This window comes from Phlebotomus argentipes, unplaced genomic scaffold, assembly GCF_947086385.1.
Source record: "Phlebotomus argentipes unplaced genomic scaffold, Phlebotomus argentipes genome assembly contig_5, whole genome shotgun sequence".
Lineage (NCBI taxonomy): Eukaryota > Metazoa > Arthropoda > Insecta > Diptera > Psychodidae > Phlebotomus > Phlebotomus argentipes.
The window spans coordinates 12,119,597-12,142,954 of record NW_026776165.1 but is presented as its reverse complement, the minus strand read 5'-3'; the positions used below and the strand labels follow the sequence as shown (position 1 = coordinate 12,142,954).

At 38.2% G+C, this 23,358-nt stretch overlaps 1 protein-coding gene across 5 annotated transcripts; it reads right to left on the bottom strand.

Moving 5' to 3' along the window:
• Positions 1-116: 116 nt before the first annotated feature.
• On the bottom strand, positions 117-21,410 carry LOC132256608 (uncharacterized protein ZK1073.1). Of its 5 annotated transcripts, none has more exons than XM_059753118.1 (10): positions 20,848-21,410; positions 7,748-7,798; positions 6,254-6,317; positions 5,859-6,187; positions 4,437-4,508; positions 3,805-3,822; positions 3,296-3,408; positions 3,069-3,231; positions 1,590-1,837; positions 117-1,503 (listed from the first exon to the last, which is right to left on the bottom strand). In XM_059753118.1, exons 1-10 carry the CDS (start codon positions 20,935-20,937, stop codon positions 1,476-1,478), a joined length of 1,176 nt encoding a protein of 391 aa, XP_059609101.1. In that variant the 5' UTR covers positions 20,938-21,410; the 3' UTR covers positions 117-1,475. The 5 variants fall into 5 exon arrangements, with proteins under 5 accessions (XP_059609101.1, XP_059609103.1, XP_059609104.1 ...); XM_059753120.1 differs by having other exon boundaries at positions 20,875-21,410; XM_059753121.1 differs by lacking the exon at positions 20,848-21,410 and adding an exon at positions 13,610-14,297.
• Between the last annotated feature and the right edge of the window lie 1,948 nt (positions 21,411-23,358).

Sequence of the window (23,358 nt, the reverse complement as noted above, 5' to 3'; positions counted from 1 at the left end):
GATAAAATCACTTTAATTATTGATTTTCCCAGAGGAATAGAAGATGTGCAATCAGGGCAATCAGTTTGCAAATTAACTTCGGAGAAATGAAGACTTGTGGTGGATAAGAAAATTAATTTGATGATCCTTCATTTTCATTTATTTATGCATTTAACGATTGAATTTATTCATCAATAATGTCTCTACTGTATTTCTTAATATTCATTTTTAAATACTTTGTCACTATACATTAATTTCTCTACGTAATATCTTCTTGTGATTATATAAAACTTCAATAAGAACATCAGAATCCAATTCGGAAATGTGCGGCCTGTGTTTCACTTTAAATATAACGGCCTTCCTCTTGGACGATGTGTTGTGTTTAATGGAAAGTTATTATGAAAAAGTAAAGCTCAGAAAACAATAGTCAATTTCTTAAGGATTTCTCTCTATATTTCTCATCTAGAAGGTACCTTTGAATTAACGCCTTTTTTAAATACAATGTCTTGATGTGTTTTCCTTTCAATTTAAAGAAACATTTATTCTCTCGCGCAGTAATGAAGATGTCTAGACGATGTGTTAGGGGGATTGTACGCATTTGATAGGTGGTCTTTTGGTCTTATTATTGCGGTGCAAGAAAATATATTATACTTAAAAATCGCTCAAAACGTTATCATCGCAATTGGCGTTTATCTAAGTTTCTCACTTTTTTTCTATCAAAATTGTCCAGAAAATGTCAATATATAGCATCGAAGATATACAACTACTGTTTATCATTTATTGTATTCTCTCATTTCTCGAAAAATTATCCTTTTAGTTAAATAGACTTTTCATCTCATGTCTAAATATCAAGTCAAAAGTTAAAAATCCTTTTTTTTTCTTTCACTAAGCCAAAGAGCATTTTTTCACAATGTTTTTTTTAGTACATTTTATAGAGCATTAGAAGCACGTCACAAATCTAATGATATATCTTTTTTTTATCAATCTTTGTTAAAATGTCACTTTCTAAAATATCTTGTATAATTTTTATCAAGTGTATTTGTGTATGTATTCCTTAATCTTTGGATTGTTAAGTCCATTAATTGGCATAACGACGAGATATTTTGGTTATGTAATATTTTATTGCTGGTTAAAAATATTCACTTTATAATTCACGTTTATTCCATTTACTTTTCAATATATATGGTGGTTATGTTTCATGGAGATTTTGGTTCATTTTGTGCACCTTAGCATGACTTTACTCCCTGGCAATATTCTATAATATGTAATGCAATGTGTTTTAGAAGAAGATGTTGAGGGGAAAATCCACCCAACTTTATGACGACCATTCACTGCTTTTACTCATGAGAATTGATAGTGCTCAGCTCCTTACAAAGTCCTAATATAAAGGTGCATTGCCAGTGAGGAGCTCATAAATGTCCAATGTCTAGCCATGACCAAAAAGAAATTGCTCCACACTGTCTTCTGCTTATGATTCTCTCATATCTCTGCATCCACTAATGATTAATCTTCGGGGGGTGGTTTCTGTAAATTTGGCATTGAAAATTGTATCAATGATTTCATATTGTGATTATCTGTCGTGAATCGAAGTGTTGCGCGCGCCACTTTACTTCTTGATCGGCGGCAGTTGATCGTTGACTGTGATGCTGAGTCTCCGGATGTTGGGCTTGTCGTACTCCTCCATGGACATGCCGCGCGAGAGACGCCGCGAGAGCGCCCCCACGGGTGTGTTGCCGTCATTGGAGCCGCCAGAGCTGGTGGAGTAGGCGCGCGAGCGATCAACGCCCGGCATCACAACAGACGTGAGCTGTCCCTGGCCCTTGCAGAACAGCAGAATCGACTGCGCCACCTTGGCGGGCTGCAAGGCGCAAAAACAAAGAGATCAATGCTGGTCATGTGACGGATTTTCAAAAGTGCAAAGCGTTCTAGATAACTCTCTAGAACACGCGTCTTCAACTGTTTTCGGCGGACTTTTGGTAAAATACACAAATGTCCTTTGAATTTTCACACATTCTTAGCATGTAAGCAAGAAACAGACTCCTCGTGAGACCAACACACTATTTACGACCTTGTCACATGCAATTATGTCAAGCCAGAGATGAGATATTCAATTTAATTAAATGCCTCCTTTTCGCACTTACGACTCCCTCGGGACGTAATGTGAAAAAGCGAAAGGAAGGGTGTTTACTTTGTTTGGATTACTTGTTGAACACACACACACACACACGAATAAGTACAGAAGTTATAAATTGTCAACACTAATTGACGATGAGGAGAGCTGGTGAACAAGAATTGTGGCTTTCACCGGCAGAATCTCACTTTAAGACATGCCCATTAAGTATTTACCATAATTTGAGATTACCCTGTGTCAAAACCTCAATTTCAAATTGGGCCAATGAATGCGGTGTTTCCTGTAATTTTGCTTATAATTTATCAAATTTAATATCAACTGAGCATCATATAAACACTCATTGGTTATTAATTAATAGCAAAATGACGTTCAGAGCTGGAGGCTATTAAAATAAGTTGGTTTGCTTAATTATTCATGTTATTTATCGATCCACAGACTGAAATTTTAATTACTTTCATTAATGGACTATGTAATTTTTCAAAAAACAGCAGATGAAAGAGAAAAATTCAGGTATTTTTCATCAGTAAGACATTTCAAAAAACGAATACTGACTATTCTGAATTTTTGTCTCATCAAATATCATCAAACTCTTTCTCAATTTGCGTTCTATGATTAATGTGTTTTCCTCCTCAATTCTCTTCTGATGTGAAAGAATGCTTAATCCACTCAAAAACACTCCTCATATCCTTGTCTGGAGTATCATTTGTACTCTAAGTATTCAATTTCCCCATTGAGAAGTCGCGTGTGGCATCACAGAGTCCTCAAAGTAGCGTCAAGGACTTTATTGTGATGTGGCAATACAGGGAAAACTCTTGCGGTGTATCACAAGCGTGCATCTCAGTATTCCCATAACAGTTTGGTCACTTTGGCTCAAGAATGCACGGGAAGACACACTCGATAGGCATTCCAAGAAATTGGGGGTGGCATGCCTAGCGAGGACTTCTTCAATGATACTCACAGCATCCGCCAAGACATCTCCGGCACGTTCGATTTTCAACATGGTCACCTTCTCTTTGTCGAGATCTCTGAAGAGCTTCTCCACAACAGTGGCATAGGGACTCAGCATGCCCGTTATGAGAAGAATGTCCACTTTGCACGCCTTCAGTGACAAGTCCTTGCGACTGTAATTGAGAATAATATGTGGATTGAGGAGGAAATCCTATTTGTGGCGCTCAAATACTGCACCTCATGAATGCCTTCACGTATTGTCCCAAGTTCTTATTGTTCAATTTACCACGGAGGCGACTCTGGAAGTCTGCAATCACTTTGTCCTTGTCCGGATTATCACCCACCAATTGCTACAGTGTGTGTATTTGCGAGCATGAAAGGGGAAAAGGCATTATATTAGAGAGCTTGCGAAAGTCAGTTGTTTGTTCCTGTGAAAAGCTAAGGAAAAAATCACTAAGAAAAATCTCTCGACTAAATATGCATTCTATAGCACTAAGAAGAAAATTGGTAAAGAGAAAGATCTTTTTTAGAGACCAATCATTGATAACATTCTCAGGTGTTAATTTATGATTTTCAATGTATTTATGGGTATTTTTTTGTACGTCTAATGGACGCATTAATTTTTATATATATTTAATATACTTTTAATATTAATAGGGAAAGAGAAAAATGCGCATTATGTTATTTTTTGTTCTGGCTTTCAATTAGAATAAAAGAATAAGCACTTAGTTTTAATGCAAAAGTACCTCGTGTAAATATTGCAACTGGCAAATTGTACACAGAAGACGCATGAAACGAAATTTCATTATCACATCTCACATCGTTGGAAGGACTTAAGTTGATTAAATAAAATATTATGAGTGAGAGACTAGAAAATGTGTCTTGCAGTGAAAATTCTCATCTTTTTTCTATACATATTGCAATTTGTGCTTTGCTTGTGACGCGCGAATGTTCTTCTTTTACTGTGAGAAAGTGAAGCATCTTTTTTTTGCTTTTGCATATTACATTTTTCAACCCGAGAAATTGCCTTGCAAGAGAGAAAGAAAGAAAAAAAACACATAAAATGGTCAAATGAAAGAAGTCGCGTGAGACGAAAAGTGAAGTGAAGATGCTTCTGTGAGATAGAAAATATGTTCCAATATGATTTTTTGCTCAACATTTTCATCGCAATTCTTGACAATCGACTAGAAGAGCAGTGAAAGCGTGAAAGATTGCTGGTGACATTGAAGCCCTCTTTTGACCCGTCCCAATAAACATATTCTCCGAAAATCTTGGCGGCAAATTAATCCTCAAGCTGCCTCGTAGAGCGTGGCTTTTCTTTTATCTCTTGAGTGAAGAATTTCAGTGGTATTATCTATGGGAATGACTCGATACTTACATGGCCGAATTTGTGGTAAACCAAGAAAGCTTCAGCAGATTTGGCAACTTCATCAGCCTTCCAAGTGATAAACTGCGGAGAAAAACATTTGGGGTGAAATTTTCATAATACTTTTCTGGGTGGATTGGGGAAAAGAGCCTTTCCATCAAATTAGATCAATTATTGGATTTGAATTCGCATTGGCGTGAATGGAAAAGCTATAAATAGGGATCTTTGCTTAAGCGTCCATTGAAGGGAAGCAAGAAAACAGGACATCGCTCGAAATGAGAACGCAAGAGATTCAATTCTGCATTGATTTAGAAATCCTTCAGCCTCCATGATATTCTTCAGAAGCAAATTCAGCGAATTCAACACATCGCAAAGAAGAGTTTTGTCACGGTAGATTTATCAGAAGATAAAATTTAATTTACGCTCCATCTTTTGTAATTTCCGTCAAGCTCACTATTTATAAATATAGTTGTTTATTAAAACTATTTCATAAAGTCATTTTAGTTCATAGGTCCTTATGAGGAGAGATTCTCTTCCCTGAAGCTGTATTTTATAAAAATAAATGAAGCAGATTTTTCCACTCTGTCGTGTATTGAATCAAAAATTAACCTCTGCCTTTTCACAAAAAAAACAGCTCTTCTGTGCTTTCACGTCACGATTAAAAGACCCGAAGCACGGTGGACTGGGTTTTGTTAGGTTAATTCAAAAATATATATACAAGTAAATTATGTGTGCTCTGGCAATTCAGTGAGATGGAGTATAATTAGAAAAGTTCCACTCGCCGGAGACACATGCTCGGGGTGGATTTATGTTATGGGCGGGTATTTGGCGAAAAACGCTGAGAAAATTTCCAGTGTGATTAAATTCAATTTTGAGCACGGAAGTGAGATAGAAAATGGATCAATTTGCTACTTTGTACGACACACAATAAACTTAAATATTTACTCTTTTGCTCAAGTGCCTGGGCAAATTAGTCAATTTCTCAATTAATCACCGAAGAGTTTATTGTTAATGCCGAGATGATATAAATATCAATTTTACTGTATATGTGCAAAGGACTGGAAGATCAATTATAGTGAGAACAACAAACTGGACGGAGATGTAATATGAGAATGGGTTGAAGGGGTGGCTTTGGGGGCGGAAATAAACATCGGCCGGAAGATGCGAAACCCAATAATGTGCTATTCATCGTCGGTTGTTGTACAAGACAGTGCCGAAGTCAAGAGGGAAGGGTTCGCTCACGGAGATTGTCGGATGTTTCGTTGCAATATACAACGCTACATGGTTAATATGTATTGAACATAGTGCGGCTTTTCATCACCGACAACCCCACAAGTCTATCTGCCAACAAACATCCTCAATCACGGCTATTGAGGGCAATTCTGGGATTTGGAGTGGGCCGAGTGGGTGGCGATCCGAGGCAGGCGCGCTCACCTTGTTCTTAAAAGTCTCCAATACTGATGCTGCACTTCCGGTGCAGTTGATGAGAATGAGGCCGAGGCACCGCGAGGAGTGGGCCAGCCCGAAGCGGGCCATCACATTGGCTCCAGCGCCCTCGCCCAGGCCAATCACATACTTCACGTGCAAGAAATCCAGCACGGTGACCAGATCCTCGCCGAGTGTCTGGAGCGAGGGAAAAGGGAAGCTGTCGGGCAGCGGGTCGGCATTGTCGCCGTGACCCGGTGCGTCGATGTGGATGAAACACGAGCGCTCCTTAATCTCTGTCATGCATGGACTATTGACAAAGTCCTGGAATGATGTGTCTGTGTGCAAAGCGATGTTCATTAGCAAATGGTTCTTTGATGAAATTCCCATTGCAAAATACTCACGATTACATCCCAAATCGTGCACAGTCATGAAGACGGCTCTCTTCTCTTGCTGCGTCAAATCGCCCTGCAAAGGTGATAATTGAAGTTGAAACGGGGAGATGGAAAGAGGGGCTTAAGCACACATCACGTGTTCGCCTGACCCCACATGAGCACCAATTAAAGTGATGGACATTTTCACATAATACCTCACAAACTATTCAACGAGATTCACACCACGACCTGCCATTGAGAGACTTTTGAGCATTATCTCAAACTGAAATGCCAAGGGACAAAAAGGGCTTTCCTTGGAGCTTTGCAATTCACATACTAACTCACCCTTGAGTTGTGCATTATTGCCCAGAGGGTTGATTGTTATTGCATAACAATCAAAGTGACATACTTTTAATCAGTTGCATTCTTTTTGTGATTGAAAAGTCATTAGTGACCTCAATTTTAGCATCAGGATAAAGCAAATCTCAAATTCAACAATGTCATTTATATAGGAAAAGCTGCCATCAAGAATGAGTGATTTTCACTCAACATATTACTGTACAAGGTGCAACAGTTTTGCCATTGCGCTTCACCCCTTGCAATGAAGAGTGACATTTCACCCTCACGGGATGATGAAAATAATCTGTCACCGGTGAAAAATGAGCATTACAGCCAATAAACGTCCTCGGACGTGCTCAATTTTGCTAAAGAGAGAATTCGAACTAGGCGAGAATTTCAGTGGCAACAAGAAATTTGCCAGAGATGAGAAATCATTGAAGATGAAGTGCGTGTGTTTCTGGCATCAATACGCCCGTCGAGTGTGAAAATGGAGAGACCATTAGAGGCTCCCGTGGAGTCCCTTCTTCTGCAATTCCTCCACCATTTCGGTGGTGGCAATGAAAAATTGTGTGCTTGATGCCACGCAAGACATTTTGCTCTACAATAGGACGAAAAAAGAGGAAAATTCATTGCATTTTGGAAGATCTCAGAGCGTCAAGAGGCTGACAAATGAGTGTTGGGAAAAAGTGCGGCAAATAAATAAATCACGAGAGAAATACCATGAAATATTGATGATGGGTATTTTCCAGATGATGAAGCGCCACCCTGGCGAAAATGGAGGTCAAAACAATTTTCTAATGATGTCATTATTGCCTCAGCATCGTTTCACATGTGGAAATTTGTGAGGCAAAAATTCCATCACGCAAGAACGGTGTTGGAGAAAAATTCTCCTCTTTCTTTTCGATAATGTGAGCAAAAATATCATACAAGAAAAGTGATTGCTTGTGGGTGAAATTCAATAAATACGCCCTCAAATCCTATTTTAGATCCCTAGGCGTTTTTTGAGATGATAAAAAAGGATTTTTTGACAAGTGGAAATGTATTTTTCCTCACTCTTCATTCTCTCACTCATTCAATTTTCCGCATACACTCTTTCAGGATAAAAACGGCAGTAACTAAAATTAATTGATTCTGCCATATTTCCGGCCACATGACATGAAAAAGGATGAGTTTTTTCTTTGTTACCTGGACTGTGACATGAATTTCTCCACTTCGATCTGTATTGACGACATATCTCTGCAATAAAGAGTAAAATGCCATCAGTAATTTTTTATCGACATATCATACTGGATAATATTATAAAAAAATCTATTCTCGTTTTATGGGATGGAAAGTGTGACAGGAAAATTATGACTGATTAGTGCTGTATATGGAGTAATTTATATGAATTTTATGCAGTTGAATTACTTTGAAATACAGTGTGAAAAGTGCATAAAATGATTCATTTCCATATTTATCAAACTCATGATACATTTTCATCATGAAAATGATTTTTTAATGTCCCACGAGAGATGCGATTTTCGCTCCAATTATCTCTCAAAACATGATGGATGAGGAGTGTGGATGTAATGTGAATTTATAGGGCTTTGCTAACTTTCTCAATATAATCTGCCATGGAAGTGGAATGAAAACAGGAAAGGAGAAACTTTTACAATGTGTATTTTTATACGAAAGCCCTCAGAGAGTTTCAAACATCATTAAAATTTTCTAGACTGTAAAATGTGCTTGTCTAATCGAGATAATTGTGACATGCGTTATACACAATTGTCGCCGTTCTTGTTTGGTCACAAAATAGAAACTTCGACATCAGCTTAAAATTCTCCACCGAATAAGAATTTAAATGCTAACTGCGAAATTCATCAAAGCCATAGCCAATACAATGGTTTGTTCCACACGCTGCGCAAAGTAATTCATATGAAGGTTTTGAATATCAAACAAATCCTGAGCAGATTCCATCCAAGAGAAGAAAACTTTGTTGTCTAGCTTTCACCTGCAGTTGTTCTGGGAAATATTGCAACCTCAATGCTAATAAAGTTGAGCACTTTAAAGTCATCATACTGATGAATATTTCCACTCTTCACTTTTATCCCATTGACAAGACGAGATAGAAATTCAATCACTATTCTATTAGGGATTCTACGAAGCTCAGAAAATGCTTGTATTTCATAGCAATATACTTCTTTCCATTACATATTGTTGGTTGTATGTGGAAAGTAGTGAATATCATTCACAAGGGCGGAGCAATTGAGTGGGCGGGGCTTCTGAGAAAGTTTCCTGCTTTCTGCAAGCGCAGCGACATCACAAACAGCGTTTCAAGCGATTGTATTGAGATGAAGGTGCTTTAAACCAGTATCAGGCGGATTTAATTGAGTGTGTGCACTTGACTGTTTTAAAAGGCATTTTCCTCATTGATCCTCAACAAAGTGTAAATTGCGGAGAGTGTCAAAATAAATTAACGGCGAGGATTGATGTGAAAATTGTTTATCTATCGATTGATTGGATGAAACACGACAAAAGAGTATCTGAACAAGTGTGGCAGACTGTAACTGATCAATTAATTGATGGTGCACTGAATACGCCATAAATGCGGGACAGCAATTCCTGGGGATGGGCTTTCGCTCAATGAAACTTGCGCCAAAATTGCCATGAATTCGTGACTCTCATTTTCTTTTTTCCTTGTTATCATACAGCGTAGCTGTAATTATGTCATTCATCTCCACTTCTTAAGTCTCGAGCGAGGCAGAAAAAAGAGCGATGAAACTAGGAAGGAAGGAACAATTGACACGGACACTCATTTGGCAAAAAGAGGACGAAGAAAGTCATCTCATTGCCCAAAAATCACACACTTCAATCACACTGTGAAGCCTCATTGAGTTGGTGTCTTAAAGCATGAAGGAAAATTATTCCAGTCTTTTGTGTTGGCTTTATCAGAAGCATATGGCATATTTGGGAGGAGCGCCCAGAAGAAATAAAAGGCAGAAGATTAAGAACTTTCATACCTCCAGACATCGAAAAAACAGACACACACATTCATTTTTTTACGAACGACAGAAGGGCACATAAAAGTAGGAATAACGACTGGGGACAGGCTCGGTTTTATGTGAAGATAAAAAGGGTCAGTTATTTATTTAAGGAAGCGAAGGGAAATTTAGATTTTCGCAAGCACATTTACTCTACTTTCCCATCTGTATTAATAAATTTGACTCAGTGAATTTCACACAATATTCGACCATTGAGGAAAAGTTTCGCCCCACCTCTTTTTGCCTCTCACCGAAGGACAAAAGCATCACATCAAACTTTCGCTCCCATTAATGTCCATTTGCGTGATGTATTCCATTCAAGGCATCGAACAAGGGGATGTGATTATGTATGTATATAGCGAAAGCTCTCCAAATGAGTGGAGAAAATATTTAAGTATCGCAGAGTGTGTGCGACATAAGTTAACTTTAAGATTTCCATTATTCATCGTTTCTCCTATCAGATGCATAATTCGCATTGTGTGAAGTTTGCAATGCATATGAATGACGATTAAGTGGAAGTCAAGAAGCTTTCTGTGGAAAATGCATTCGTTTACAGAGGAGGGATTCTTATGTGCTTCTCAAGAGGTTTCTCAATGGTAATTCAATTCGGATTGTGTGCCATAAAGTTACGTCAAAATGTTTAACATAGTTGAACTAATAACAAGCTTCTCTGTATTAATGGAGACTCATGAAAAGTCTGTAACAGATTTAAGCATGGAAATAGAATCTGAAGAGTTACAGAAAAATCCGAGACTCTGAAATTAACTCTTGGAAAATCCATCATGAGATCATTAGAAGTTTTTCACAGTTGAATTTGTAAAGACATATGCCATATTAACGATTGTATGTTTTCCATGCATATTTCCCAGTCAAAATACCACAAACGCAAAAAGCTCCGGGCTAGAATATAAAAAAAACATACAAAATGCCCAGAAATTTATACATTTCCCCATCTATTCGGCATTTTATGTGTAATCATAAAATGAGATCACTTAATTTGTATTCAGATGAACAAGTGTACCAAATATTTCTTTTCACGATTGAGGGGTTTATATACACTCCACGCGATGAAGGAAGGGCCCGCAAAAGGGCGTGCAGAGTGGTGAAAAGCGCCCCAGAAAAGAAAGGTTGGAGGTTCGGCAAATTTATTTTTTCTGTGCGTGTTTGCTTTAAGATGAAGTGTGGGTGGCAAGAAGCGGAGCGACATGAGGAGCAAAATTGATTTGAAACCGCATAAATCTAATTTCATATCTGGTTTCTCTGCTGGCAAATGAAATAACAATTGACGAAATAATTCATCCAAATACTCCAGCAAAGTCAATTGGAGTAGCTCAGAAAATTGGCTGTATTGTGGAGATTTTGGGTCATATATTTGTTCGTCTATTTTAACTTAGAATGTTGTTGAGGAAAAAAATCAATTCGAGATGTTTCTACTTTCCACCCAGACAAAGCGCAAAGCAAACACGATGGAATATTCTAATTATTCTTGCAAATATGAAGCAATTTCACCACATTGTGTCGCTTATACAGTATATTGAAAGAACACTGTCTTCCATCGTCATGACGAGGAAGCAGAAAAAACTGAGCTAATATGCTACCAAAATGTACTCTGGCCCGAAAATCACTTAACATTAATGATCATATGATGGCGAAGTAATTCGTCATATATGTACAGATGCTTGAGATATTAAATGGGTTCAGTTTGAGTTGAGTAGTCTGTCCGTGGTGAGATTTCATCTAAGCCATCCAAATTGGATTTCTCCTTCTCATTTCCTATGAAAAACCACCATGCTTTACGAGCAACAAAGCGAAATGCTGCCATTATCTTCTGTTTAAATATTAATGATGTCATTAAAGTTGATCCTTCGCCTCCTCAAAACACCTCGTAAACGAGAGATAGAGAGGAACGACTGGAGGGCAGAGACAATATTTGGGTCTTAATTTGTAACATTTTATTTAATAAAATATCAGGACATCGTCCTTTTTCTGTCTATGGAATCGCTTTTGGGCCAGAAAGTCCTCGGGGATTTTTTTTTAATCAAAATTCTCATTCAAACTTCTTCACATAATCTCATATAGCGCAAGAAAACTATTTATCTTTTATGCCATATTTTCACCAGCATCGCAACGTCTCTATTTGTTTAGCAAACAAATAATATTGCAAATCAGACGATATATCCTTGAGCATACCTGTGCTAATTTATAAATCTAACATTTTCTCAACGCTGTCATCGGCAAACATTTGCCAAAGAATTTTCACCCATTTTCACTTAAGGGATAAAACCACGCGATACGAGTTGACGTGTTGAAATTCCTTCAAACAAGAAAGTGCAATTCCACAGATATTTAAGTAGAAAAATCCCAGCATTGTTGAAGCGAAAGCAGGCAAACTTCACAATGAAAGGAATATTAATAAAATAATTTTCAAATTAATTGTTCAACAGGTTTCCTTTTTTATCCTCCCTTGCTGAAGAACAAAACACGCGCCCAGTTTCTATTGAATTGCAAAAAAGATGAAACCCCACAAATAATTCAGAAAAACCTTAACTAAAGCCACTCATTGTGTGGCGCGCACAAAAGTTATATAAGTTAAAGACGAGGCATTGAAAGTCTGCGAATGTGGAACATGGAAAATGCGGAAAATACCCCTCACATTCATATTATTAAGAAGTATGTTTGTGTCTCTTTCGTCACCCCATCTTCAGAATACTTTCTCTCCGCAATTCTGCACACTTTCTGCAATCATCTTCAAAATAGTTAAAGAGAGACACACGCGCCAAGGGCGATGTCGAGTGACGATAAAGTTACTTCCGTGTCGTGGAAAAGTCTCTCAACATTCAGCAATTCTCGAGAAAATTGAATTTTCACCTTAAATATCTTATCATTCACACATCTCGAAATTCGCCTCCGCAATTGAGTAAAACTCCCCAACAAGGGTTGATTAAATAAAAATCATCGCATTTTACAGCAATTCCACTCGCACTGAGTAGGTGTTTTATAAGAAAAGTTATGGGCAGATCATTATCAAGTGCATAACTTTGTAAAATCTCTCCACAAGCTTTATCCTGAGTCGTCTTTCAGCTGCCAATTTCTCTGAATTACCTTCAGACAGTCAGTTCTAATCTATTCTAGTTTTCTTTTTAAAACCCCCTCCATATTTACTCTCTAAATTCAACACATTGACAGTTTATGTGAAATTTCAATCGATAAATTCTAGAGTGAATAGACAAAAGCTTGTTTAACACTCTATTAGAAGCATTGTGTGCATGAATCCTGTTCAGAGACGATTACAGTCTGATAGAACAGTCGCACTAAATAGGATTAAAGAGAAAAATTAAAGGATGTTCGCACAAAGGCGCAATTGTGACTGAATTGAGTTTTACTGGTGAAGAACAATGGTTTCCATTCTAAAAACCATATAGATTCAAAAATAGAAAGCTTCCTCAAATCCCAACATATTGCTTCTATCAATCCTAAAATACCACATCACATAGTGTCACTTATGTTGGACTGAACCATATGCAAAGTGGTTGACGAATGGAAAGAAAAATCAATTAATCAGGCATAAAAGGAAAATCAGACATTCACGAAATGTGGAAATTCCCCTGGAGAAGTGGGCAATTTCCTGAGAAAGACCATCATATTCCACAGCGTGGGCGGTGGTGAGGAAAAGGACAAAGCGGATGTTACGTAATATTCTGCGGTGGTACACACGCGCGAGTTTATAGTGTGTATGTTTACATTCTGGAGGAGTGCCACCCACAATCTTGGCCAGATTCTTTCGAGGGTGAGCCGCAATTTCTTTTCTCTTTGCGGCATCCCCTTTCCGAGCCTCTTTATTTTTCACACACACACCAGAAGTACAACGGGAAAGGTGATATGGGTCTGTGGGTGGGCTTTTCTTTCATCCACCAGAATTGACACGGAGATATGTGAGGGAGCGGGAAAAAAATGCGAAGGAAAAACACTGAATGGATGATTTGAAAAGAAAGCACATTGGATGTTTTCTGTCCAATTATTGACCTACCCGAGTACGAGAACTCCCGTCAGGATTCTTATCTTTGTTCTCTGTCATCTTCACAGTGAGCGCTTATTGGGGCCCTTTGTTGTCGACTCTGGATGGCGAGAACACCAATTTACAAAACACCTGACAGAATTCACAGCTAAGTACTCGCCAAACAAAGAGATTGCCTGAAAATCACTCTAATTTTGTGGTTTTCACGTTAACAACTTTGCTCCAAACTTTCCCAAAAAAAATTTTTAGGGCGCGCGCGGATTTCCTAATTTTCCTCTCTTTTCGAGCCTTTGACTTCAGAAATACTCTCAAGTTCAGTGTAGTGAATTGTGAAATATGGACCACGGAGGTTCTCACACGGCTGATCTCAGCCAACTGAAAACATGAAAACTCTTTGAGCGTCTTTTGCCACTTCTCTATGTGATTTCCACACTCTCACGCTCTCGCGCCTCTCAGTTTTCTCATTTCTCTCAATTTATGAGTCTCTCCGGGAAACCCGATACAGGGTGGCTGCGAACACGCAGCATCTGGAGAGCTTCTGTGCATCTTGAATTTCTCCTTGTTTGTCACATTTAAAAACTATCGCCAGATGGAAATTCCTCCTTCAATTGCTGATTGAGACGACAGCACTTCAATTGACTCCACCCATTCAATTTCAGCACCCACAAATATTTTATGCAGAGATGCCGTGCAGTTGATTTTCCGAAGGAGGAAGGAGCCACCGTCGAAACGGTTCTTCAACGGTGTGACTTCGGTTAATAATAAATACACACCTTCCATATTACAATTAGATAATTGGAAATCGATTTTCAATTCATGGGAAAATGCCATCCATTTCTCTCTTTCTCTCCTTCTCTGGGGAGGTTTTTGAACTTTTCTCGCGCACACGGTGAGAAAACTCTCCCACAGCAGAATCTTGCGATTTCCCGCCCATGGTTATCCTCTGACCTACATTAAGATACACGAGCTTTTGAGGCAGTTGAGGAAAGCCGGTGTTATCTGGAATTGTTCAAAGGAGGAAATGAATTACAGTGTTCTTCAATTCACTCTAAGCCACATTCTCAAAACAATTACTTGCCGGAAAGCAGAAAGCTTTTCTCTCCCTCTCTCTCTCTGTCTCTGCGGAATTGCGCTGGAAATTCATCTCCATTAATATAATTGAATTGATTCATTTGGAGAATGCAACACTTCTAAATCAGGCTTCACTGGATAATTCAAAGAGCAAACTGTAAGGTCTCACTTTGGAGTGCAATTGCATAATAGCTGTACTTATAAATATAATGAATTGTATCATTAATCGTATTAACGCTTCCGCAATTCGTCATATTTTCATGCAATCTGGATTAGCTATAATCTTCAGCTAAGAGGACAAAGGCTGTGCGAAATTTTGAGTCTTCCTTTTATGTCTTATTTACGAGCAATTCCATTACACGCCATAACATGGGACTTTTATGTAGATATCAGCCCTCAGAGAGGCTTTAATCGAGGAAGTTGGTCGAATGGATGAAAGGGACACTCAGAGAACCCTTCCAGATATCGGGAAACATGAAGTGAGAGATATTATTATCAATATAATAATATCTTAATAACGTTATTTTTTTTTAAACTAAATCAATCCTTTTATTTTAACCTACAGAAAAATTTAAAACATCATTTTGACTCTTTAGCAATTGAGTCTCAAGTTCCTGCGCAAAATTGCTCCTCTAGTTGACCACAATTAATCAGTGTCATTTGAATGTCGTTAACGTTGTCAATCCAAAATCTCACTTTCCATGTCAGGACAATTATTTTGATATTGACGAGTTACAGAAAAGGGCGTCTGTTTTTCTTCAAAAAAATCCCATTTATTTTCCAACATTGAAGTTGCAAAATTTATTTCTTGAGAAGAAAGTCTGAGAATTGAGTCTCAAAAGCTACTCCGAAAGGGCAAATCTTCTATGTGGGCGTCAAAAGCTCAGATAAACTTTATAAAATACTTGAAGTAATGCTAAAGTATTTCCATGAAAATCACACGAAGATTTCACAAAAATTTATCACATGCCGAGCAGCTTCATGACTAATTTATTTACTCGCACGTAAAATTTGATGGATACTCGTGTAATTTATCATCACTCTTTTATAGTGCGATTTATCAAGTATCCAGCCCGAGTTACTGAGTGATTTCTGCTCGTGCAAATTAACTTGGCAAGCGGCAGAGGGCGAAAATCGATGTGAATTGCTCTTGGTCACTTTTGGGGCGTGCAATTGGACACCGAAGACATACAAAACACACACATTTCCTGGGGGTTTGGCCGCATTGTTCGGCTGTATCAGCGACTTGGCCCTGCGGGGATGAGTGAAATGTGATCCCTCGGCAAAGGGGGCGGAAATGAAGAATGAATTGCTTGTCACCCTGTGGGGGCGAATTGCGTTCTTGCCGTTTGTTTTGGTTCTTTGGCGCGCGCTTTCGCCCATAACAGAGTCACTGGGAGACTTTTACGTCATCGCGTGAGTGTACGAAATGTGCGCCCAAGAAAATCGATATGGAAACTATAGAGGGAGAGAATGTGCGGATGAGAGCGGACTTCTCATGATGTTTCACGATACTCTGGCTGAACACACCCCCAAATTCACTCTCAACGCGCTCCGCAATTTCGCCCAGTGGATACGACAAGGACGCCCGGGCAAAAGGGCAGCCAGGCACACTACACGACGGAGCTGAGAAGGATGATTCTCGCAATTGAAATTATCAACAAAGGGAAATTTTCCCGTTGAATTGCATAGATTGCGAATGGGTGGATAAAAGGGCAAATTGCAAAGAATATCCATTCAATCTTGTGAGGTTATTCCAGGGAGGAGATATTATGGTCAAAAGTGTTGTGCAGAAAGAAAGATACCTCTCTTAAAAGCTCTGCAGTGTTTTAAAAGATTCTGGTGAAAAAAAAAATTGTAAAGCACAATTTAGGGGTGGAAAATCAAAAAAAAAATATTGTCAGAAACATCAGTTATAAAGTCATAAGTTTCCAGTTGATTTTCAGTCCACATTCTCTCCCCCTTGGGATAATTCGTGACTGGAATGGGGCGAAAGTAATGCTATGGCGAGCATAGAAATGTCCCATGTAGCATTGGAATGAATGTTGTGTAGCAAAAAGAGATGGTTAGCCAGAGGCGCAATTCTTTCAGGTTCACTTTGTGTGGCGAATGGTAATTTATGGAATTTACAATTCCCATCTTACGTTCTGAAAACGCGGGTGAGAAAAAGCACTCAGACATAGTATATTCGGGAGAAAAAGTTGTGTGGAAAAATTGCGCGCAATTCCTTAAATGAGAATAGGACGCAATTCATAAATCATTTTGCAGAGATTGTGTGGATAAAACTTCCTTTGCGTCAGCCTCAATAGATAGTATCGGTCGAATGGAATTATATCCTGTGAAAAATTGCCCTGATAATGGGCTAAAGGCGCAAAAGTTAAGAGTCCGGAAAGAGGCACTTTCTCTCCATCGCATTTGCTCCCATCATCGGAAAGTTGCTCCATCGTGCGCGCGGTGAATTGAGGAATTGGGAAAGAAGTGCGGAATTAGTAGGAATGTGCTCTCAAATGGAGCAAATTGAAGTGCGTTCTCTCAATTGCTCTTAATTACGTGGAAAATTAATGACAGCTGAAAATAACAACTGTTCGAGACAAGTCTATTTTCAATACGCCATCAATATCAAATTGTGCGCCTTTCGCAACTCCACAGTTTCCTCCTGGCAAACATATTACCCCTTGAGGTGTGTATGCCATTTAAGAAAATTACATTACGAGTGCGAAGAGGCTCTTCTCTGCGTCGCAAAAATAGATCAATCTTCTCCTCTCACACTTCGCATGACCTACAAAGTCACTCTTTATCCCATCACTACCCCAAAAGCCCAATGACACACCAATTCGAACCAGTGGGAGTGACAATATAGTTTCTGCATGAAGTGGTCAAAGGGTTTATGGTGAAATTTCTGCACAATATATCGCTTTCTGTGGTGGATCAAAAATTGCGTGCAACCTGCTGAGTCAGTAAATGGATGAGAGACAAATTTATTGCGCTTTACGACCATTGATTTTCCAACTAAGCTCGTTTTGCAATGCCCCATCCTGCGATGCAATCAGCCAAAGGATGACTTTCTTCAGATACAAATACACTAAAGTAAATGATAGAAAAATTCTAATTTCGAATAATTATGTGTCAAAGAGGTCATTTTAATGCTGTGTCCTTGAAGAAGCTTGTCAAAGAAATGCTCAGTAGAATGAAGTTGAGCATTATAAAAATCCTCTTAAATTTAATCGCAGAGATTAACTTCCAGCCAAGACTCAGCTGTGTAATAATTTAATTCGCTGCGGAAAGTCCTTAAACTTAGTCGGATGTGTAAAGACGCCTGTCAGAGAAAGTCAAACACTAACTTGAAATGTCTTCATCCTGATAAATTCCTCTCTGATTTTATCACATCTGAGGAGGGGCTGGGAAAAAAATGTGACGAGAGCTGACAAAGTCCATATCTCATGCCTATCTTGGTGAATAAAGTGAGACATTCTCCGTCTTTTCTTTCCTCACCAGAAACATACAAATTCGCTTTTTACATGACCACATCTTATCAACTCATTGAGAATGTTGGGTGTAAATCCTCCGCAAGGGTCAATATGTTAGCGATAGTATTGTTTATTAGGTAATTTTCCCTCCTTTTTCTTCAGACTTGCCTCTGGAAGTTATCATCAAAGTTATTGCGACTCTAGCATTCCGTGAATTTCGCGATATTGCTCTTCTTTGTTGTGTTTAGAAAGTTGAACGATTATTGAGTGCAAATGGTGCAACTATTGAGAAACTTCCATAATTGCTGGAACTTCATATCACACTTTTCCTCCCCTGATTTGTACCATTTGATGTGCATAAATTGTGACAGAAATCGGTCAAACGAGGGGTGAATGTGCGACAAAAATAGCAAATGTGCAGTTGTTTTAATGGAGTAATTTATTAATTGAGATTCACACCAGCGCGCCTATTTTTAGCACACCAGAGATTAAACCTTGTTCTTTGAACCTTTTTCCCCTATGAACAGCATCAGCAAAGTGCACGCAATTGATCTCAATTGAGTCACCAAATGCGATATTATCCATTTGCATATAATGTACTTTCTTGACACCAATTTCTGTATAACTGCCTAGAATTCAGTTGGAATGATGTTTTGGGTGGGATTTTTGTCTCTAAGTGTGTATTTCACTGCGATGAAAGATCTTGTGTTGGAGCGAAGATGAAGATGTTATTTTTAAACTGTACAAAAACACGCCGAACAGTCACCAATAGAGTTGCTTTGCTACACTTCTAAACCACTGTGTAATGTTTATTTTGACAGTATTTCTACGATTTCATTCAATTATCAATAAACTTACAAAAGGTTTAATCAGTGGATTTCTTGTTAAACAAGATTATTTTCCTAAAAAAAATATTTACATTTCAATGCACGAAGTCAGCCGCATTTTGTACACATTCGCGTAATTTAACATCACTGCTCACAAATACTAAAGCACCTGTTGATGCTAAATTTCCCTAAATCTATGATTAAGTGGTGTACAAATCTTCAGAATTTATTTATAGGCGGCTTATTGTGAAATATAAGATATAAATTGGCAGTGATTCTATCTGATTAAAGTGTGAACATAAAGTTTGATGATAAACAATTATTACAATATCTCTCCAAGCAATTTTCCTGCAACCTCACTTCACAGGTGCATAATTGCACGGCATTTGCTATAAGAGACACAATACAATCTACTGTGTGGAGTGCATGGTAATTAAATGGTAATTATTTGGAATAATTTCCCATTGCAATTTGAGGAGACGTGCGCAAGTTTAAACTGCGTGTTGCATTTCAGTCCAACGCTGATGAAAATTGATGTGTTGGTGGATGCGAGGCAGAAATAGAGTGACCAAATGACCCAGACATCGAGGGTCTGTCATTAAAATATTGCATACTCTCTATGCTGTGGGGAGATTTGCCTGTTCTTTGCCAGAAATGCCATTTGCATGGTGTTATATGAAAATCCACAGAGAGACAGAACGGAAATTTGATCTACTGGCAAATTGGACTCAGTGTAGGTGACGCCTAACAAGACTCTGTACAACATTGTGCTGCTCCTCTTTGAGTGTCCACTTGACATGGATGGAAGTTTGTCCACAAAATGCCCTACAAATTTATTTATATCGCCACAAGTGGCTTTTCTGGACTGTTTTTTTCGCCTCCTCAACTGACCGAAGCAGGAAATTTCACAAAATCACCTTGAAAGTATCTTATCGTTGCAGCGCTACATTTTCTTTAATGGCAATCTTCAAGTTGAACATACTTGTGCAATTCACTTCATGTTTATGTTTGCTTATTAATTAATTGGTGCCAAGTGTAGTTATCGGGAGATTTGTCGTGTATTTGCCAAATAATGCGAGAGAATTACAAGAATATTGTGATAATTGATTCACTTCACTGTCACTTTCTTCCGCATCTTATGAAATCGATCGACAAATTGGTATAATTGCCAATATATTGAAACACATAACAAAGTGTGAATTAATTAAAATGTTGATCTATTAACAACATCACGCAAAATGGTGCAAAATATGAAGTGTTCTTTATGAAAATCAAGAGCATTTCTAGATATTTGTAGTAAGTTAGATAAGGGAATTTTCTATTAAAAAACTTCCTTAGAACTTTGTCGAAAAATCCCTTCAATTTGTATTATATCAACATTCTTCATCACTTTCTTTTCCTGTGTGTTTTCAATTAATTCTCTCAGAACCTTATCGTTGGAAAAGGGAAAAGAATAATTGCGATTAGAGAGGGATTTTCAGAATGCTGACAAATTTGTAATGTTTGTGGAGTGTTTTATAAATTGATAACGAAGACGTGAAAAGCAATGCTGAGATTGACTTTCTGGTTTCTTTCTGTGTGCAGATGAATTCATGACTTGGCTATGGAAAATGATCTGTAGTGTTAAATGGCATTCGTATCTTTTCATGTGAGATGATCCGATAAATTCGCATTTAAAGAGTGCTTGATAAATTTCATACTATAGACTTCTCGAAGAATGCCTTTAACAGCAGAGTTCATAGCTTCCATAGCCGACAAAATTTACAATCTTCTGTGCATTGACATCAATTGATAGCGCGATCTAACTTGCTGTAGTATCTCTGTGTCTCCAGGCATACTCCAAGGACTCTGTCTTGGACTCTCCTGTGGCCACGAGAGACAGTACCTCAAGAATAGTGTTAAATACTCTCACCCGCTCCACCAGACTCTCGGCTCGCCGCGCAAAAGACAGTCTTCTCTGCTCTGCAGATGTCATTGCTGCCTTTGTGGTCTTTTTACTTTGGATTCGACCTCCTTTCCTGCTGTAAAATTACCGGCCAGAAATTGCCACGGGCCAGAGAGAAGCACCAGGAGATTAATTTTCCTCTCAGATGTTATATAAGATTTTCACTTTGCGGCCGTTTCACTTTTTGGCAACACACAAATTACACCACTCTTGTTCTCTCTCTTTGTGAAATTTGCGACGAAGATGCGCGATTGGGATAATTGAATTTATCTGCTGTCGTTATAGAATTTCAATGCTTCTCACAATCACTTGTCACTTCTTCCTTCTTGATGTGCACTGCAAGGTGACAGGCATTCGTCGAAGAGATAATGAAGCACAAAAGTGAAGAGAACACAGAGACGTGAAGTTATGCTGGATATGCAGGAATATATCGGAGAATTCTGCGTTGCGCTGCAGTGTGCTTCTGTTTCAGTAACGAACTAATCTATATAAAATCATGAATGCGACTAAAATACGCTCAAGAGGCCTTTCGAGTCAGAGGGAAATAACATATCTCGCCTCAAACACAATCACACGCACGCACACACAACCCCAAAATGAGCTCAAGAGTGTGCATAAGACTGACGTTGTGGTTTAATTTCAATTCAAAAAAAGAAAAAGTGAGATGTTTTTGGCAGCCTTTTATTCTTATTTATTGTTCACAATGGAAAAATTTTCTGGAGAACTATTTGGGGCGCAAGTGTCTCTTAATGTAAACAATGCTGAGCAAATATATGTATAATTTTGGTACTTAAAAGCTGATCAGTGAATGCTTTTTGAAATGGATCTTTTGTGAAATTTCAATTGAAAATAGTGACGCCAAAAAAGTCAGGTATGACCGAATTGTGGCCCAATTTATTGCTGAACAAACTTGAGTGTTCTGCATAAGAATCTCCTCTCATTAGTATTATCATGCATAGGATTTGTAGCAGTGTATAATGAGATGCTGTAAATGCGACACATTTTCTGCTATGAGTAATGCAAGAACGTGATGTTCCAATAATGTCATGCAATCATCATTAATATGTGAGATTATGGCAAATCTGCGATCGCCATAACTCTGCTAGGCATTATCTTTTGGGCCATTTCTCCGTCACTTCCAAGTGAGTGTGTCGCGCTATGCGAAGAGTGGCGATTGTGGCTAAAAATAGACATTTTTCTGTAATTTTTTGTATTCCCAATTAAATTGTAAATGATATTTTTTCTCGTATACAGAAGAAAAATCTTGGCATCTCGCTTGTGTGTCCCCACATCGTCTTCTCCACACACTCAAGTCCACGCGTGGTTATTTTTGGGACGGGAGTGCGAGAGGGGCGACTAATGATTCATGAAAATATAAACACAATACTTTAATCGATAAGGTCTGCCTCTCTTTTGAGTCAATCTCTCAGCTTATACTGAATTTTATATAAATATTCCAAAGATAGATTTAATCGCATGATTGTTGCGATTATCTTATATTTTCTGCAGGAAATTCCATATGGAAAGTCAATGAAATATTTATACACTATGCGGCCATAAGCGTTATAAAGTGTAAATTTTTACATGGGTTTTTCGTTGTAAATTCTCTCCTTGCCCTGCATTTTCTTGTCTTAAACATTCCCTTCACTCACACTTTAACTTCGCATTCACCGTGGAAAGTGTATAAGTTTTTCCGATTGTGCGCAATGATTTAGTGGCATCCTTGAGGGAGAGTCACAAGTGCATTGACCCAAAACATTCAACATCATGCTGCTGCTATCTCTCAATTCTGCCTCATTCCGCTCCCATATCATTCAATAATGCACGAAAAAGCTTCTTTAAATCTCACGATATCGCGACAAAGCCTTTTGCCCCATTCGAGGGTGTGTTTCTTTCATAAAACTTTCCTCAATGCCTCGCTGAAAATGTCCTACGGTCTGTTTACCGACTGATTCATGCTGTGCGAGCACTTTTCGACTGATATAAATCCCATACTCTGATCTGAATATTGAAATTTCAATAAAGTCTTCTGATGTAGTAATATTAAGTTTCTGCATGATCGGCCAATTTAATAAATGTATGTGGATATTGAAATGCTCCCTATTGGTCTTTGAAGATGATTTATTGCACAAGTTTATGTTCTTCTGTCGCAGACTGAAAACATATTCTATTCTATTCTATTCTATTCTATTGTATTAAAAAATGGGCGGAGCTTTTGTGTGGGAGGAGCTGTGAGTATTCCATCCTTATCACGTAATTTGCATATTGAAGAGTCCTGAAAATGTCACTGCAAAATGAGAGCAAAAAATGCAAATTTTAGAAAAGAAGAATTATTTCACATTACTTCAGGAATTAATGGCTTCGAAGGTATTAAATGATTTATTACAACCCAAACTATTTACTCATTTTACTGCAGAGTTTAATTACTTTCTTATCTCAAAATCATTTTCG

Coding starts and splice junctions, on each gene's coding strand:
- LOC132256608 (XM_059753118.1), bottom strand. CDS start 20,937: ATGACATCTGCAGAGCAGAGAAGACTGTCTTTTGCGCGGCGAGCCGAG. Junction 6,188..6,253: donor GCACGATTTGGGATGTAATC/GTGAGTATTTTG, acceptor CTTTGCACACAG/ACACATCATTCCAGGACTTT. Junction 1,838..3,068: donor GAGATGTCTTGGCGGATGCT/GTGAGTATCATT, acceptor TGCGCCTTGCAG/CCCGCCAAGGTGGCGCAGTC.